The following is an 18,565-nucleotide window of genomic DNA, read 5'->3' on the forward strand; positions in this document are numbered from 1 at the left end:
TAATCAAACAGTTTATGAAAAGCAGACAGTTTTTGGATGCCGATTTTTCACTGAGTTATAGACTTGCATTGCATATTCTGATCAGGCACTCGGATCAAAATTGGACATGTTCGCAACTTTATCAATAATCGTCCAGCACATCATATACTCAAGGCCAAAGGTATATTAACATAAAAACCTTTCCAATGTATTTAAACGGCATGTCGCCGGGTGAAATACTCCAAACAGCATAATTAACACTAAGAAGAAAGAGTATATACACCCAAATAACTATTTAAAAATCCAATTTTTATTAGACATATCTCTAAATTACATTTAACATACCTCAAAAAATTACCAACTGAAGGAGGAGACAAAGAATGGTACAAAAAGGGAGGGTCACGTATCCACTATATGACCTGAGGGAGCACGCGCCTATATAAGTTTGTAAAAAAGACCAGATACAAGTGTTCCCAACTATACTAAGGGTACCGTCACACTAAGCGACGCTGCAGCGATACCGATAATGATGTCGATCGCTGCAGCGTCGCTGTTTGGTCGCTGGAGAGCTGTAACACAGACAGCTCTCCAGCGACCCCGAAGTCCCCGGTAACCAGGGTAAACATCAGGTTACTAAGCGCAGGGCCATGCTTAGTAACCCGATGTTTACCATGGTTACCAGCGTAAACGTAAAAAAAAACCAAACACTACATACTTGCCTTCAGCTGTCTGTCCTCCGGTGCTCTGCTTTCGTCTGCAATGTCAGCGCCGGTCAGCCGGAAAGCAGAGCGGTGACGTCATCGCTGTGCTTTCCGGCTGGCCGGCGCTGACACAGGATGCAGGAGGAGTGCAGAGAAGCTGAGCGCCGGGGACAGATAGCTGAAGGTAAGTATGTAGTGTTTGTTTTTTTTAACGTTTACGCTGGTAACCAGGGTAAACATCGGGTTACTAAGCGTGGCCCTGCGCTTAGTAACCCGATGTTTACCCTGGTTACCAGTGAAGACATCGCTGGATCGGCGTCACACACGCCGATCCAGCGATGTCAGTGGGAGATCCAGCGACGAAATAAAGTGCTAGACTTTCCTCAGCGACCAACGATCTCCCAGCAGGGGCCTGATCGTTGGTCGCTGTCACACAACGATTTCCTTAACCCCTCTGTGACCTTAGACGTACTATCCCGTCGAGGTGCCCTGGGCTTATCTGACCCTGGACGGGATAGTACGTCATAGCCGATCGGCCGCGCTCACGGGGGGAGCGCGGTCGATCGCGGCCGGGTGTCAGCTGCTTATCGCAGCTGACATCCGGCACTATGTGCCAGGAGCGGTCACGGACCGCCCCCGGCACATTAACCCCTGGCACACCGCGATCAAAGATGATCGCGATGTGCCGGCGGTGCAGGGAAGCACCGCGCAGGGAGGGGGCTCCCTGCGGGCTTCCCTGAGACCCCCGGAGCAACGCGATGTGATCGCGTTGCTGCGAGGGTCTCACCTCCCTCCCTGCTCCCTCCAGCCCCGGATCCAAGATGGCCGCGGATCCGGGTCCTGCAGGGAGGGAGGTGGCTTCACAGAGCCTGCTCAGAGCAGGCACTGTGAAGCCTGCAGCGCTGCATGTCAGATCAGTGATCTGACAGAGTGCTGTGCAAACTGTCAGATCACTGATCTGTGATGTCCCCCCCTGGGACAAAGTAAAAAAAAAAATTTCCAAATGTGTAAAAAAAAATAAAAAAAAATATTCCAAAATAATGAAAAAAAAAAAAAATATATTATTCCCATAAATACATTTCTTCATCTAAATAAAAAAAAAACCAATAAAAGTACACATATTTAGTATCGCCGCGTCCGTAACCACCCGACCTATAAAACTGTCCCACTAGTTAACCCCTTCAGTAAACACCGTAAAAAAAAAAAAAAAAAAACGAGGCAAAAAACGCTTTATTATCATACCGCCGAACAAAAAGTGGAATAACACGCGATCAAAAGGACAGATATAAATAACCATGGTACCGCTGAAAGCGTCATATTGTCCCGCAAAAAAAGAGCCGCCATACAGCATCATCAGCAAAAAAATAAAAGTTATAGTCCTGAGAATAAAGCGATGCAAAAATAATTATTTTTTCTGTAAAATAGTTTTTATCGTATAAAAGCACCAAACCATAAAAAAATGATATAAATGAGGTATCGCTGTAATCGTACTGACCCGAAGAATAAAACTGATTTATCAATTTTACCAAACGCGGAACGGTATAAACGCCTCCCCCAATAGAAATTCATGAATAGCTGGCTTTTGGTCATTCTTCCTCACAAAAATCGGAATAAAAAGCGATAAAAAAATGTCACGTGCCCAAAAATGTTTTCAATAAAAACGTCAACTCGTCCCGCAAAAAACAAGACCTCACATGACTCTGTGGACCAAAATATGGAAAAATTATAGCTCTCAAAATGTGGTATTGCAAAAAATATTTTTTGCAATAAAAAGGGTCTTTCAGTGTGTGACGGCTGCCAATCATAAAAATCCGCTAAAAAACTCGCTATAAAAGTAAATCAAACCCCCCTTCATCACCCCCTTAGTTAGGGAAAAATAAAAAAAAATGTATTTATTTCCATTTTCCCATTAGGGCTAGGGTTAGGGCTAGGGTTAGGGCTAGGGCTAGGGCTAGGGTTAGGGCTAGGGCTAGGGCTAGGGCTAGGGCTAGGGCTAGGGCTAGGGCTAGGGCTAAAGTTAGGGTTAGGGTTTAGATTACATTTACAGTTGGGAATAGGGTTGGGATTAGGGTTAGGGGTGTGTCAGGGTTAGAGGTGTGGTTAGGGTTACCGTTGGAATTAGGGTTAGGGGTGTGTTTAGATTAGGGTTTCAGTTATAATTGGGGGGTTTCCACTGTTTCGGCACATCAGGGGCTCTCCAAACACGACATGGCGTCCGATCTCAATTCCAGCCAATTCTGCGTTGAAAAAGTAAAACAGTGCTCCTTCCCTTCCGAGCTCTCCTGTGTGCCCAAACAGGGGTTTACCCGAACATATGGGGTATCAGCGTACTCAGGACAAATTGGACAACAACTTTTGTGGACCAATTTCTCCTGTTACCCTTGGGAAAATACAAAACTGGGGGCTAAAAAATAATTTTTGTTGGAAAACAAAAAGATTTTTTATTTTCACGGCTCTGCGTTATAAACTGTAGTGAAACACTTGGGGGTTCAAAGTTCTCACAACACATCTAGATAAGTTCATTGAGGGGTCTAGTTTCCAATATGGGGTCACTTGTGGGGGGTTTCTACTGTTTAGGTACATTAGGGGCTCTGCAAACGCAATGTGACGCCTGCAGACCAATCCATCTAAGTCTGCATTCCAAATGATGCTCCTTCCCTTCCGAGCCCTCCCATGCGCCCAAACGGTGGTTCCCCCCCACATATCGGGTATCAGCGTACTCAGGACAAATTGGACAACAACATTTAGGGTCCAATTTCTCCTGCTAACCTTGGAAAAATACAAAACTGGGGGCTAAAATATAATTTTTGTGAAAAAATATGATTTTTTATTTTTACGGTTCTGCATTATAAACTTCTGTGAAGCACTTGGTGGGTCAAAGTGCTCACCACACCTCTAGATAAGTTCCTTAGGGGGTCTACTTTCCAAAATGGTGTCACTTGTGGGGGGTTTCAATGTTTAGGCACATCAGTGGCTCTCCAAACGCAACATGGCGTCCCATCTCAATTTCTGTCAATTTTGCATTGAAAAGTCAAACTGCGCGCCTTCCCTTCCGAGCTCTCCCATGCGCCCAAACAGTGGTTTACTGCCACATATGGGGTATCAGCGTACTCAGGACAAATTGGACAACAACTTTTTGGGTCCAATTTCTCCTGTTACCCTTGGTAAAGTAAAACAAATTGGAGCTGAAGTAAATTTTTTGTGTAAAAAAGTTAAATGTTCATTTTTATTTAAACATTCCAAAAATTCCTATTAAACACCTGAAGGGTTAATAAACTTCTTGAATGTGGTTTTGAGCACCTTGAGGGGTGCAGTTTTTAGAATGGTGTCACACTTGGGCATTTTCTATCATATAGACCCCTCAAAATGACTTCAAATGAGACGTGGTCCCTAAAAAAAAAGGGTGTTGTAAAAATGAGAAATTGCTGGTCAACTTTTAACCCTTATAACTCCCTAACAAAAAAAAAAAAATTGGTTCCAAAATTATGCTGATGTAAAGGAGACATGTGGGAAATGTTACTTATTAAGTATTTTGTGTGACATATCTCTGTGATTTAATTGCATAAAAATTCAAAGTTTGAAAATTGCGAAATTTTCAAAATTTTCGCCAAATTTCCGTTTTTTTCACAAATAAACGCAGGTACTATCAAAGAAATTTTACCACTATCATGAAGTACAATATGTCACGAGAAAACAATGTCAGAATCACCAGGATCCGTTGAAGCGTTTCGGAGTTATAACCTCATAAAGGGACAGTGGTCAGAATTGTAAAAATTGGCCTGGTCATTAACGTGCAAACCACCCTTGGGGGTAAAGGGGTTAATGATATCGTTGCTACGTCACAAAAAGCAACGATATCGTTATGTGTGACGGTACCTTAAGTAAGGTACCGCCAAATCCATTTAGCACATATTAAATCAGAGGCAATGCTCACCCATAGTAAGTCCGGATACCGTTGTAACCTTCCCCACGACCCCTGATGCGCGTTTCACGTGATGGCTTTCTCAAAGGGGATGTGATGATCACAGGCGCGTGCTCCCTCAGGTCATATAGTGGATACGTGACCCTCCCTTTTTGTACCATTATTTGTCACCTCTTTCATTTGCTAATTTATTGAAGTATGTTATATGCAATTTAGATATATGTCTAATAAAAATTGAATTTTTAAATAGTTATTTTGTGAGTGTTTTATACACTCTTTCTTCTTAGTGTTCGTTATGTTCGCAACTTTGCGAAGGACCATTCTGGCCTCTGCCTATACGCACACATAGGCAGAGACCTATGGACAACGGGCGGGACAAGCCGCTAGGGACCCCCCTGTCTGACAAGTCTACAGCACTGCTTGGTACCCGGTGGCAGTTAAAAGTATGGTGGTCTCTGAAACGCCGCAGTGTTATACCTGGCGGGAATATCGCAGCCCGTGTCCGATACATGCTGCCAGATCCACAGGCAGCATGCATCAGCTGTCACCTTCCCTATAAAACAATAAATGCTGAACAGTACGGTCTTTATTCTGGTATTTCTAGTGATGGAAGGTGTTGGCTGCAAAAAAGACAAAATGTTGATTAACTCAAAGACTCACGCCAATGGCTAAAAGCAAGACAAATACCGGCAAGTATAATAGTAACGATTGTTTTTAGGCAATTTTAATTAAGTTTTAACACTGTCGGTTTTTGTCATTAAAGGCATAAGCGGCTTACATGGCAAATCTGAACAATGACAGGCACAATTACCTGTATTCCTCCGAGGTACATCCTGCCACTCAGCCAAGTGTTTAAATGCTTAGTACACACTACCTGTCAGGAAATGGGAGCACTGATATTAAAGTACTAAGAGAAAGCTACATTTTGAAACTTACCATAATAACGTCTAAACTTTAGTATGCAAAGGAGTGGCATCAATTTCTAACAATGAGACTTTGTGTCCCTGTGCGCCGGAGTAAAAACACATGCATTATAGGCTCCATTTAATCGCCATTAAGCCAAGCCTTTGTCAACTTTTTTTTTCCTCCTTAATTTTGCACAGATTATGAGAAAAATAAAATAAAAATGTCAAGCAAGAGAGTTTCCAAAAAAATATAATTTTTTTTATTCCAGCTTATTTTACATTTTGTAGAATAACAAAAGTTTTAAATTTATACACCTTATTAACTCTGAAATATATAAAAAACGATGTATTTATATACATGTGAATATAATTCGATATAAAAATATGAATTACTGTATAAAACTGTCGATGAATATTCGGCTACCACAATGTAGTTCATTGCTACAAGAATATAAAAAAAATGCAAAAGTTTCTTTCCCTGTAACAATTAACACCATCTTTATTAAAACACCTTTAAAACAGGTGTTAAAATTAATGAATGTCCCAGTTGACCACGTCGCTGAGACAATAGCAATACTTTATTAATATGAATTATTAAATAGTAATCTTTATATTTATAAAAACATTTACAAATTGTATTCCAGAAAATAAGTTATTTCTACAAGTAATGCTGGTACTTGTCAAATGTAGGAGTTTGGGAAAATATCTGCACCACATCGGTTTCTCAACCAAGAAATAAAACTTGCTACAGATGGGCCTCGCGGACCAAAAAGAATAGGACTTCTAGTTTGTCAACAAATAAAGTGCAGAATGTTGTACACCCATGTAATTCAGGCTACCCAGCCACCCGTGGAAAAGGAGAGAAAAAAAAAAAATTAAAATCTACCAGTATCACAAGATTCTTGGGCCATATTCACATGGTCAGTATTTTACATCGCTATTCGTAAGACAAAACCAAGAGCGGATGAAAAGTACAAAAGTGGTGACGTGTTTCTATTAGGCTAGGTTCATATTGCGTTAATGGGTTAACGCTAGCGGACTCCGTTACATGGCGAAATTGTCGCAATTAACGCCATGCAACGGATCCGTTAGCGCACCCATTGACGGCAATGTGCTAATGGATCTGTAGCGCATGCTGTTTTCGGCACGCGCTAGCATTCCCGTTAGTTTCGGACGGACGGTGGACGCTGCTTGCAGCGTCCGAGGTCCGTTCCTCGCTAGCGCAGATCGGGTATCTGTGCTAGCGGGATCGGCAAACGCGATCCCTTTTGGGACATTGTGTTAGCGCAGTCCGTAGCGCTATGCGCTAAACGGACTGCCCTAACGCAATGTGAACTTAGCCTTATACTTTTCCTCTAATTGTTGCACTCCTGGTTGTAGTTGTAGCTTACAAACACTGATGTAAAATACTGACCAAATACAGAACGTATGAACGTGGCCTTCTAATCAGCTTGGGAAACTCAAGGGGTCTTCTCGGCATCATAAAATGGTCTTGTAAAAATAAGAAATCTCATATTAAAAAATCATCAAGAACAGAAGGATTTTTAATTCTGTAGTTGACTGCAACCCATCACCGGTGGCCAGTCTCGCAGGTACGGCGAGCAATCCTTGAAAGATTACTTCATATGGCCATCTTCAGTGCCCCAGAGGCAATTACATCTTTGGAGCAGTGGAGAACACATAGTTCTGTACCGGATCAACAATGTTCCAAGTCCGAGCTGAAAAATTAGGAGCGCTCCGTTCCCTGGCAAAACAGGAAGCAGGGAGGCTGGGGAGCGGTGCTCTCGAGAGAAAATATGAGACTACCCCTACAATGCTAAACCACTCTGTTGTACTGAGAATCCTACCACTGTTGATTTCTATCAGGACACCAGGAACATAGCAAGACCTATGCCTAAAAGTACATTACACGTTTCCAGAAGAAGATCTGGATTCCAAGATTTGAACATTTCACTTCCTACAGTCTATTCAGTTTTTGTTTTTTTTGTTTGTTTTTTTTTTTTAAGTGGTCCACTTTCGGGGATGATCCAGCATACAGTACAAAAGGCAATTTTTTTTTCTAGATTGCACCACTACTAAGACAAGTCATCGCTACAGTCCGGAACACACAAGTAAAGAAACCCAAGTTCTGCCCCATCTTTTCAACCACCCTGGTTTAAATTTATAAACCACCGAATCTTGGTAGCGAACAAATGTAGGATTGCGAAAAATACCATTAAATGAATAAATGGCGTACTTATTGTGCCCCAAACAGCAGGCCTTCCAATCTAAGCCATTCTACTGTACACTAGATCCATACAATACTGACATCACAGCAGCCTACAGCGAGACTATCCCAAAAAAAGGGGAACATTGGACAAACTTAAAAAAAAAAAAGTTGTACGTACTGTACCCTGGCATAGGTCGATATAGTCTAGCTGAGCACGGGTTGTATATAGATTTGGGTATCAAGATCCTCACTTAGAAAATACCCAGACCTTTATTGCTTAAATGAAAGGCGTTTCTTTTGTTGTGGTTACAAATTTTTCTACTTTATGTACAAAAAAAAAAAAAAAAAAAAAAAAAAGGCAGGAAAACCCTTTAATATAATCAAGGGATAATGGAAACCCTTAAAACAGAGTTTAAAATGGTTTCTATGGCTTTGATTATCTATGTCCAAAAAAGTTTGATCATTTATTTCAAACAGTATCAATAGAAGAAAAAAAAAATGCAAATAGTCGCGTGAGCATGGGTTCTACTGCACCTTCAAATTGTTTTTTCTCTTCTGAAATTTCACCAGATCAGTATACATTGTTCTTAAAACAGAACTTGGATAAGGGTATGTTGATTGAGAACAATATAACCCATATAAACTAGTACCAAATATAAAAGTAATATTACATATTTTGTGAAAAATTCATGTAAATAAAAAGTTCAGATGGCGATATATTTCTGATTGGTATGGCGTAAAATCCTTGCAGTACAATTTAAGCAAGAAAGCCACCAGCAGTCCAAATAGCAGCAGTTTGATCATCTCTTTTGCATAGCTTCATAACCAAAATGTGGGCTCAGGAGACTTGGACAAGTCCCTGTTCTCCAACTCAACAAGCACCATTTTGCTTCTCCGACATCATCTCCTCCAATTTTCCATTTAGAGTCCTTGAATTCTTTGATAAATGGGTGAACATTTATCCTTTGATCCACAAGAATGGGTATCCAAAGATTACATAGTGGTATTACATGTAAACGTTCTAGATTCTGTAGCAAGCCGGCGGTTGTCCATCAAAATCAAGCTACTTGCTACATAAATACACATTATTATGTAGATACAATGTACCTGAATACACATAGTGGTCAGAAACATCCAGGAAACGCATTTCCACTTTTTTGCAGAGGACAGGTTTCCCCTTCACAACCCTAAACAGGATTCGGGGTTGGCACTTGCCTCCTAGGAACCATAGCTATTAAATGCACAGAACTGTGAAGTACTAACTCTCTACCTTCTCATTTTGAGCATTTCCAGGCTTATCGCCATTTCTTCACGTGTGTCATGAAAAGACCACCAAACTTCATGTAGTTTCCACCATCTCATTCCAAGATCCATCGTGCATCTTCTTTACCTAGTCCCAAGAACTTCTCAAGTCAAGAGGTCCCATTCGCCGCATTGTCTAAACCTTCACGTCTGAACATCCACAGTGAAACATGACCACCTCTCTTGGGTTCACGGTATGCTTAGCATGCCCTTTCCACCTTGCAGATGATCTTCTCTTCATACAACGGCAGGACTGCATCCTCCTCAGATATCTCTTGAAACACAGCATTGCATTCAAACTCTTGACTCTCCTTTTTGAAGTAATATCTGCAAAAGACAAGCAACGATTTTTAGTTGCCGACGAGGAGAGCCTGACATTTCATATTACAATATCAGATGAGACCCCAGACATGATACTTACTTGTAACTTCCTTTCTTACTGAGAAGCTCTTTAAATTCTTGCAAAGTCAAGCTAGGTTCCCTTGTTCGAATCATGTAAGGAATCCTTTCTCCACAGAAGTAGTAGACAATTGCTAAACCTCCTTGCCCTTGATCACTATTCATCTTTTTTGCAGACTTAAGCCTATAAGAAATTAAAAAAAGAAAAATACATTAAAGTAGATGTATTACGGTTCTTAATCTAACGCCATAAGCCAGACTTCAGCTCAGAAGGCTTTGCTACATTGGTAATGAAGCGTATCATTTTCAAAACCTATTCTTATGTTGAGATCCTATTGAGGCTCGTGCAGTCATTTAGTTCCGATGGTCAATAATGGTCACTGCCCATTAGGAGTGGAGGTCTTCAGCTTATTGTAGGTTGAAAACCACTTTCAACACATGATTTGGACCCTGAAGGGCCAACTAGCAATACAGAGGCTGCCATGGTTCTTGGCAGTGAGAGTCCTGTTTAGGAGTGCACCTCGTCACAACTCTTACCCCAGTGCAGGCTGAAGTGAGATTTGTGGCATAGCAAGTCACTAGTATCTGAACCTGAAAACTTCTGAAGAGCCACAGACACCTATATGTGGTTCTTGTGCTACTGGTTGGGCCAAAATATCCGTGGGAGTTGGCTGCCAGCTGCGCCGTTTCCCCAAAAATGAGGATGGAACGTGGGTTTTTTTTTGAAGGGGGGGGGGGGTTACCGACCCCTTTGTGAGAATGGATCGCAGTACAAACAGTTTGTACTGCAATGACTTAAAAACTATTAAAAGTATAGCGAAATGATGCCATTGCCTCGCAGGAGCCGCAGAGACGCGTATGTTTTTCCAGTGCCACTTGGTGGGCCACCGATTCGGTTACCATTCTGCATTAGGATACTTACTCTTCAGACAACTTCATAGTGGAGAAGCCAGAAGATGAAACGTTCTCTACAGCTTTGCCTTTTTCTTTAAGAGTTGCCGACTGCACACACCTAAAACACAAACACGTTTTTGAGCATGTGAACCCGGACAGCTGCGTGAGATTTTTAGGCATTATTTGATTTCCATGTTTGCCCAAGTGCTTGATTGCATTTAAGATTAGCTTTATGAAATAGGAAGTGTCGGTTCTTTACAGCTTTACAAAGAGTAAAACTGCCCAACGCTCAGTCACCAGCTAAAATAAAGCAGCAACGATAAGGGTCACTGACAATACGCGGTAACACCCTCTACTGCCCGCATTCCCTAATACAAGGTATGGGCACGGGTCACTTTCAGGAGACAACCTTTCAACTTTTTAAAATAAAAAGTTTTTAGAATTTATCATAAGGGAAAATAAAACATCCAAAAGCCCCCCAAAAATGACATAAAAACCATATAAATAGGCAAAAAAATTCAATGGCATATATTAACCTATGAGTTGCAAAGATAGACTTTTATTTTAATGGCTTACACTTAGGATAGTTCATCAAATCAGTATCTAAATTGGTGGGGTGCGACACTCTGCACCCCTGCCTATCAGCTGTCCCTTGATTTTGCTGGATGTCACCAGTTGCAATGTGGAACTACACAGCTCCGTCAACTGAATCGACATTCACGCCTATTAACTTAAAAAAGGGGACGAATATTTAGTACCCGGTCACTATACAGTTGAGGGAGCCATGCACCACAGCTCCTCTACTGATCACATCCGACATCGAGAACAGTTGACAGGTGAGAGTGTCGGGGATTGCATCAGATATTGATTATCTATCCTAAAAATATAAAGTTCCAGACAACTTCTTTACGAAATTGTGATATAAAAGTACCTGTTCTTATGAAGTTTGGGAACTCTTTTGTCTTCAACAAGTCGCCGACGAGCTTCTTCCAGCTGATCCAAGGTGTTTGGTGCAGTAAGTGGAGGCATAGAAGTATCCTGCAGGAATAGGTGCGCAGGCTGGGATGCGGTGCGATGGCTCGTTTTCTTCACTTCCGGGCAGTGGCTTATACTGTAATGAAGATCAGAGATATTAAGAAGTGGGCACCAGCAAATAAACCGTCCATATTACGATAGTGTATGCTTCCAACAATGTGCAGCACACCCACACATGTCAAGGAACCCAAACTAATCGTTAAAGAGCAATAAAAACAAAGTAAAAAAACAAAAGCTAGAAGGTTCTCGTCTCGCACCTTGTGTTTGTATCTCGATTATGTTTTTTCATCATCTTTGCGCTGTCTAGAACCCACTGCAAGACACTCTGGCTGCGTTCTACTTCTTGCTCAGGAGAAAGCGGCGTCGTCAGACAAAGAGGAGAGTTTCCGTCCTCCATTTTATGAGGTGGGACACATCCTTCTGCCTTTCTGTAATTTCTTGTTCCCTGGGAACTAAAAGGGATGACAGATAGGAAAAATATATTTTTAAGTTAGAAAATAATATATGTTGTCTCATTTTGAAGGCTTGCTCATTGCCTTGGTTATCGGCCACCTCTCCAGCCTGTCAGAGGTACCAGATCCTAGGCAAGGAGAACGTGCTTACTACAAGCCTGACTGTTCAGCTAGCAAGCATTGCTTTGTAGATGAAACCAGAAAACCTTAGTATATAGTTGCTGCAGAGGCAAAACTGCCACTGCTTGCAGTATGGAAAAGTGCACTGTCAATATTTAGGAGCGCACTGCTCCCCACCAACAAGCAGGAAGCTGAGACACGGGGAATACATGAAGAGAATTGAAAAACTCTCTAAATCATGAAGATGAAAGAATATATGCCATCAGCACAGGTACCTACCTAACAGATCCCCTCTGCTCTCCATTCTGTATGACGGGCATTTCCATTCCTGGAGAAGCCTTCGGTCTTAAGTGGGAGGAAGTTAAGCTTTGACCTTTGCCAAACGTCCCTTGAACTTTGGCTTTTCTTTGATTGAAAGGCGACTGTGATCTAGGCGACAGATTAGCCGGTGTCTTCAAGACTCTTGAAACATGGTCATCAAGAATGGACTGAGGGTCATCCTCAATAGGAGCAGCTGGAAGAGCCTCCTGGCTGGATGCAGGTAGGTCATATTCAGGTTTGTCTTCTTCCTGTTAAAATACAATTGGAACATTCATTCATTTTGCTCCTGTAATTGATCATATCAATTAACAAAAGTGGCTGTTGAAAAAAAAAAAAAAGTATAAAGTTATTAAAGTAACTGAAGCTCCTCCTGAATCTTTAGGCTGAACCTTGCCAAAAGCTATTCCAGTAGCATTCTCTGCAGTGCGTGCCTCTGCTTGTCCTCTTGTCATACTGCCAGGTACATAAATGTATCACATTTTCTACTGATCGCAGACTTAGAACTCATTAACATCATATTGGACATGCAGAACAATAAAAGCTACCAACACATCATGGAGCGTCATACACCACATAGAGAAATAGCTTAACTTCTTTGATAAGTTCTAAAAGGACACCTGACCCTTTTTTCACTGGAATTTTTTTTTTATCGTTTAGGGTTTTATATATATATATATATATATATATATATATATATATATATATATATATATATATATATATATATATATATATATATATATATATATATATATATATATATCTCCAAATTTCAAAGAGAGCAAGGTAAAGAGTTCTCCAGGCACCTGAAAATGTACAGGGCTCTTTCCTGTTTGGCTGGAGATCAAAATAGTGCTGCATTTGACCTACAGCCAGTCTATGTAGACAGGAAACAACAGTTGTCTCAGGGATCAAGGATCTTCATGACAGTCACATTTTTGGGCAGCTGAAAGGTTTATGCCTAGGGAGGGCACAGGGATAAGCTTTATGATGCATCCCAACAACCTAAAACTGATCACAAACAGCCGCCTGGATTTTAGCTATGGAGCAAACAAACAATTACAGAGAAGTCACTCTCTGTATGTGGAAAGTCGATTTCAATAAGATTTTATTTTGTACCTCTTTTAACCTTTGTAACTTTTCCTGTAACCTTTCTTCCGCTTCTCTTTCTCTTTTAGCCTTTTCCAAAGCTAAGGTCAGTTTTGCTGCAAACTCTGCAGGGCTACTTGGCATCATTTCAGGTGGCGGGCGCATTGTTCTCTGAAGGGGAAAAAAAAATTAAAAAAATGAAGAATATATGTATTAGAAACAGGTACAACATTTTTTTTTCTTTAAATATGAATAAAGCAATTCAACTTGTACACATTATACACAATTAATGGTCAAAATAAAGGTCTATGGACAGCACAGAAGGATGGCAACCATACAAGCTGCTCCAGCATTGCGTTCCCGTTATTATGTGACGGTCTACTGACCTATATGGTTCTACCGTGTGGATATGGTCTAGAGCTGGGGTGCACAACCTGCAAAATGGGGGGCAAATACTTGTGTGGCCCTCAACTATCTGACCACAGACATGTCTGGTGGCTACTGATACACATTTTCCATGGTAGGGAGTGGATGAGTGTCAGGTAGCACCGTAGCTATAGCCAACTATTAATGGTGCACTATCTTCCATGTCACCATCTAGGAAAGGAGTAGATAAAGTGAAGAATTGGCCATGCATGAGAGCTGCCATCATCACGTAGTTTATAGGAGAACAGAAACACTTGACTGTCAGCATCACGCATAAACTACAATGAAGAAAGATGAATCCACGGTCTCATCCTTTATGGATTGTGAACAGAACCGATAGAGAAAGATTCCAGTTTTGGGAAGACTATTAGACAATTATGTTGTGAGGTTAAAGATCTTTATTACGGCCCATGGGGGTTGGTTTAAAGGGAACCTGTCACCCCCAAAATCGATCGTTAGGTAAGCTCACCTTCATCAAGGGCTTATCTACAGCATTCTGTAATGCTGTAGATAAGCCCCCGATGTAACCTGAAAGGAGAAAAAGACGTTAAAATATACTCACCCAGGGGCGGTCCGGTCAAATGGGAGTCTCAGGTCCGCTCCGGCGCCTCCTATCTTCATTCCATGACATCCTCTTCTGGTCTTCACACCGCGACTCCGGCGCAGGCGTACTTTGTCTGCCCTGTTGAGGGCAGAGCAAAGTACTGCAGTGCGCAGGGTCTCTGACCTTTCCGGCGCCTGCGAACTGCAGTACTTTGCTCTGCCCTCAACAGGTCAGACAAAGTACGCCTGCGCCGGAGCCGCGGCGTGAAGACCAGAAGAGGACGTCATGGAATGAAGATGGGAGGCGCCGGAGCGGACCTGAGACGCCCACCGGAGCAGGACCGCCCCGGGTGAGTATAATCTAACCTCTTTTTCTCCTCTTTCAGGTAACATCGGCGGCTTATCTACAGCATTACAGAATGCTGTAGATAAGCCCCTGTTCATGGTGAGCTTACCTCACCATCGATTTTGGGGGTGACAGGTTCCCTTTAATCAGATAAAGTGGCCCTCAAACCAAAAACGGTTGTGTGCCCCTAGTCTAGACAATAAAGTTGCACTTAAGAGGGATTTAATGGAAAGTCTAAAGTTAAAACTTTTTTTTACTTTTCATAAAACTTACAGGAACAAACGGCAGAGGCACTTGACCATTGGCACTAACGCTTCGATGGATTTCTCTCTGCTTGAAACGATATGGCGGGACTCCATCTCTGATAAATAATACAAGGGAACATATAAGTTATATGGATACAATGAGAATATGATATAGATCATTATCACATCCATGTCATCTCAAACATACAGCAAACTTGGACTATGACATGCCAACTTTTGATATAGCCTTCTTTTTTTCCCTAAAGAATTGACAAATCAAATATCATGGGTTCCTGCTACTATTGAGGCACCAAAGATCCAAGTTCATCTCTTCTATTTGGAGCCATGCACTTGGCAACTTCATCAAAGTGAGCAGCAAATTCCATTCATTGTCTCCAACAATAGGAAGATAAAAAGCAAGAGGCCGCGTGTTTCTTGACCTGTACCCTCTGGCAGTCTACTTGTTGAAAGAACCAAGGCCGGGAGGACCACCTGCCAAAGATGCCTACACATGTCCATGCACGCAAAATTATTATTTTTTTGTATCATTTTTCTTTTCCTCTTGGATTATTATCTATAACACTCATTTTTTTAATACATGCATCATATTGATTTAGATGGTCAATGACGCCAAGAGAGGTTGATGAACGCGAACCAGCAAAGATACTTACACGCTACTATCGGTGACGGACATACTGTCTTCGGTTAATGCATCGCTTGAAATCTCACTGTCATTTATGCTAGCTGCAGGAGCATAGTACTGATATGTCAACTCTGTTTTTTGAACGTTCGTCCTAAGGAAAAAAAATAAAATAATAAATAATATTGAAAAACCGATCAGATGAGATTCTAGGAAGTTATGCATGTATGAATGACGACATTGAAAGTCGCCATATTCTTCAACAAGAACATTGGTTAACTAAAGAGAACTTTCGGAACGCGTCATTTCAGCAACCTTACTAAGCCATAGATGACCATGGTAGGAAATGGAAGCTTGAGAGTTTTTATTTTACTTAATGACAGTAAAGTTGGCGTTGTCCATTTTTGCTTTGGACGATTGGACAACTAAAAAAAAAAAAAAAAAAAAATACATATCTTCCAAACTTATGTGGCTAACAGATTTACTATCTAATCCAGCCTAAGCCATAAAAAGGAATAACTGTTATAAAAAAAGTCATTATAAGATAAGAAGGCTTTGAAACAGCAAGGCATCTTGGGAGGGAGGGGGAAGTGTAGAGCAGAGTTAAAAAAAAAAAAAAAACACTCCCGGACCGCTTTATAGATGTGGTTCTTTGATCTCTGGAGCAGGGAAAGATTTTGTTCACATCAAAGATATGTGAGCTCAGGGAAAGGAATAACAGCTAAGTTAACCTTTAACACAAGGAGGGGAGGAACAGAAACAAAGAAATATGCTGAAAAAGTTCCAGAGAACAAACATCAAAATAAGCTCAAATGAGGAAAAAAAAAAAACCCATCAATCTATGGATAAAATGATCATCAACCACAATACCAGGAAATTTAATGAACAGCAGAAAAGTACACTAAGGGCTCACCTTTGGCTTCTTGGTGGTGCTCGCGTGAAGGCACGGTTTAGTTTACCCATGGTGCCCGACCCAAAAGAAGTGTGCGGTAATCCATTGAATTCCTCTTCTTCAGCCAGAGTTGGAAGTCCAGGCCCTGGGCTATCAGGGGTTGGACTGTCTTCAAAAGTGTGAGCATATTCCCTGCATATATCAGACTGCAAAAAAGAAGGAAAGGCCTCCTGCTCCATGGCCTTTTGGATCTCCTGTTGCGCCTGGTCAAACACCGTTTTATTGAGTAGTTGGTTCTTGACGCAGTCCTTAACATGGACCCGTGTGGACGGCTTTAAACGCCCAGAAACAGATTGGCTATTTTGTACATAATAGCGATAGATGGCTTTAGCGGTCTTTGAGGTTTTGGGTTCTGCTGGGTCCATAGCTCGAAAGCCATTACAAGCAAACCAGAAACTTAGAAGATCCACTAGCCCCCGACGATCCAGGTACATACGAAAAAGTGTTGCCCCATCCTGATCATCCAGAAGCAAATTCAAGGACCGACCCCATCGTGAAAAACGAGTATCTTGCGCGACACAACCTTCCGCTTCTCGAAGTGAATCGTCTTTGTATTTCGTTGGTTGCTCATAGTGATGAGGGTCCATTGCAAACTTCTCAGTCTTTGGGGGGGGGAAAAGGAAATGGGTCAGCCATGTATACATCATCTACTGTCAAACTTCACACCTAAAGCTGCACCTAAACTATGTAGAAGACCACGTTCAAATGTTCAGCATTTGTAAGCCAAAACCAGGAAAAATGACGAAGTGGTGACGTTTCTGTTGTACTTCTTTGATTGTCCCATTCCTGGTTTTGGCTGGGGTAAAGAGTGACCAAATACTGAACTTGTGAACATGGCCTTAGTCTCAATTTTAACTGTTGACTCTTAAAAGTTAATATGAGTCTATTTAGATATCCTGTGCAAGCAAATTGAGCATCAATAACTGTTCCCATACCTTGTAAGTTTTAGTCTCCTGGCCTGGCACTGGTGGGCGCAATGAGGTCTCCCTGAATATCCGTCCCGAGTCTGGCATACAGGTCAGCACCCCAGCAGAACTCATGGCTGCCTGAAATTGATGCTCCTATCAAGGCGGAAAAAAGATGTACCAAATTAAGATATATTGTCAGGAGTTTTTTTGCAATGATTATATTTGATACATACATTGTTATAAATCAATAAGAAATGATAATATACATGAACTCTCAGGAGGATTCCAGAAATGTTTTGACGCAACGCTTCGAAGTTGCCTAAACAAAGTAGAGGTGGCCTTTTGGATAATGGACCTTTTAACTAGTAGGGCATTGTTCCACAGAGGTCAAAAACTTTGTAAACTTTTTAATAGGTTTGTCCATAGTACAGATAGAAAACAGGCGTCGATAAGAAGTACCGGTAGGGTCAAAGTGTCCATGAGCTGACCATACACGAGATATTATAGTAGTGGCATTAGGACCACCACAGACATCAGCAGATTTCACCAATTTTCTGCTGGATTTGCCAATAGTCTGGAGATAAGTAGCTCACATTTATGGCTATTTTTTGTCTAAAGATCGATAAACGTAATTAAACTCGTAAACATTTGACATTAAAAAACAACTTTGGTTTGGCCTTCTGAAGATTATCAGGGATCATTAGGCCTGCATCAAGAGAAGAATCCACTTATGACTACAGCCTATAACTCCTCCGGAACTGCAAGGCTCTATTACAAGTAAATGGCCATCTGGGAACCATTTTCTTCCTTTTCAACATGACTTACGCCGTACACTGTCGCCCTGTAGAGTTTTTCTTCAAGAGAAATTATTCACAACAGGTGGGCCAAAGACTCTCTCCCTCTCTCTTCCCCGGCATACCAGAAAATGCGTCCAATATATCCAGATGTTTGAAACCGTTTTATAGGTACAAGTTCACAGACATTTGTGGATAAGGGGGAAGCTAGAAGCATTTCACCAATTCTCATGAAATACTATACAGATGAGGCCCTCGCTGCCCCTTCTCTGCTGGGATGCAGATCACAAGGAGAACTTTTTAAGCAGCCCCGCGACAAAGAGTTAAATGGTGGAGATCTGAAAAGTCTATTGATGAAGGGGTTTAAGAGCAAAGCGTCACAT

General features: G+C 41.5%; 1 protein-coding gene across 1 annotated transcript in view; it reads right to left on the reverse strand.

Annotated features, from left to right (window-relative positions):
• Positions 1–7,479: 7,479 nt before the first annotated feature.
• LOC138651557 (axin-related protein-like) overlaps positions 7,480–18,565 on the reverse strand; it is a 13,070-nt gene continuing 1,984 nt past the window's right edge. The window contains exons 2-12 of the mRNA XM_069741850.1: positions 17,416–17,541; positions 16,442–17,082; positions 15,560–15,682; positions 14,917–15,004; positions 13,359–13,499; positions 12,198–12,487; positions 11,604–11,798; positions 11,243–11,422; positions 10,340–10,429; positions 9,440–9,601; positions 7,480–9,345 (exon numbers count right to left, since the gene is read on the reverse strand). Of these exons, the coding sequence (XP_069597951.1) occupies positions 9,219–9,345; positions 9,440–9,601; positions 10,340–10,429; positions 11,243–11,422; positions 11,604–11,798; positions 12,198–12,487; positions 13,359–13,499; positions 14,917–15,004; positions 15,560–15,682; positions 16,442–17,082; positions 17,416–17,520 (2,142 nt within the window). The 5' untranslated portion in view covers positions 17,521–17,541 and the 3' untranslated portion in view covers positions 7,480–9,218. The remainder of the gene's footprint in view (positions 9,346–9,439; positions 9,602–10,339; positions 10,430–11,242; positions 11,423–11,603; positions 11,799–12,197; positions 12,488–13,358; positions 13,500–14,916; positions 15,005–15,559; positions 15,683–16,441; positions 17,083–17,415; positions 17,542–18,565) is intronic.

This window comes from Ranitomeya imitator, chromosome 10, assembly GCF_032444005.1.
Source record: "Ranitomeya imitator isolate aRanImi1 chromosome 10, aRanImi1.pri, whole genome shotgun sequence".
Taxonomy (NCBI): Eukaryota; Metazoa; Chordata; class Amphibia; order Anura; family Dendrobatidae; genus Ranitomeya; species Ranitomeya imitator.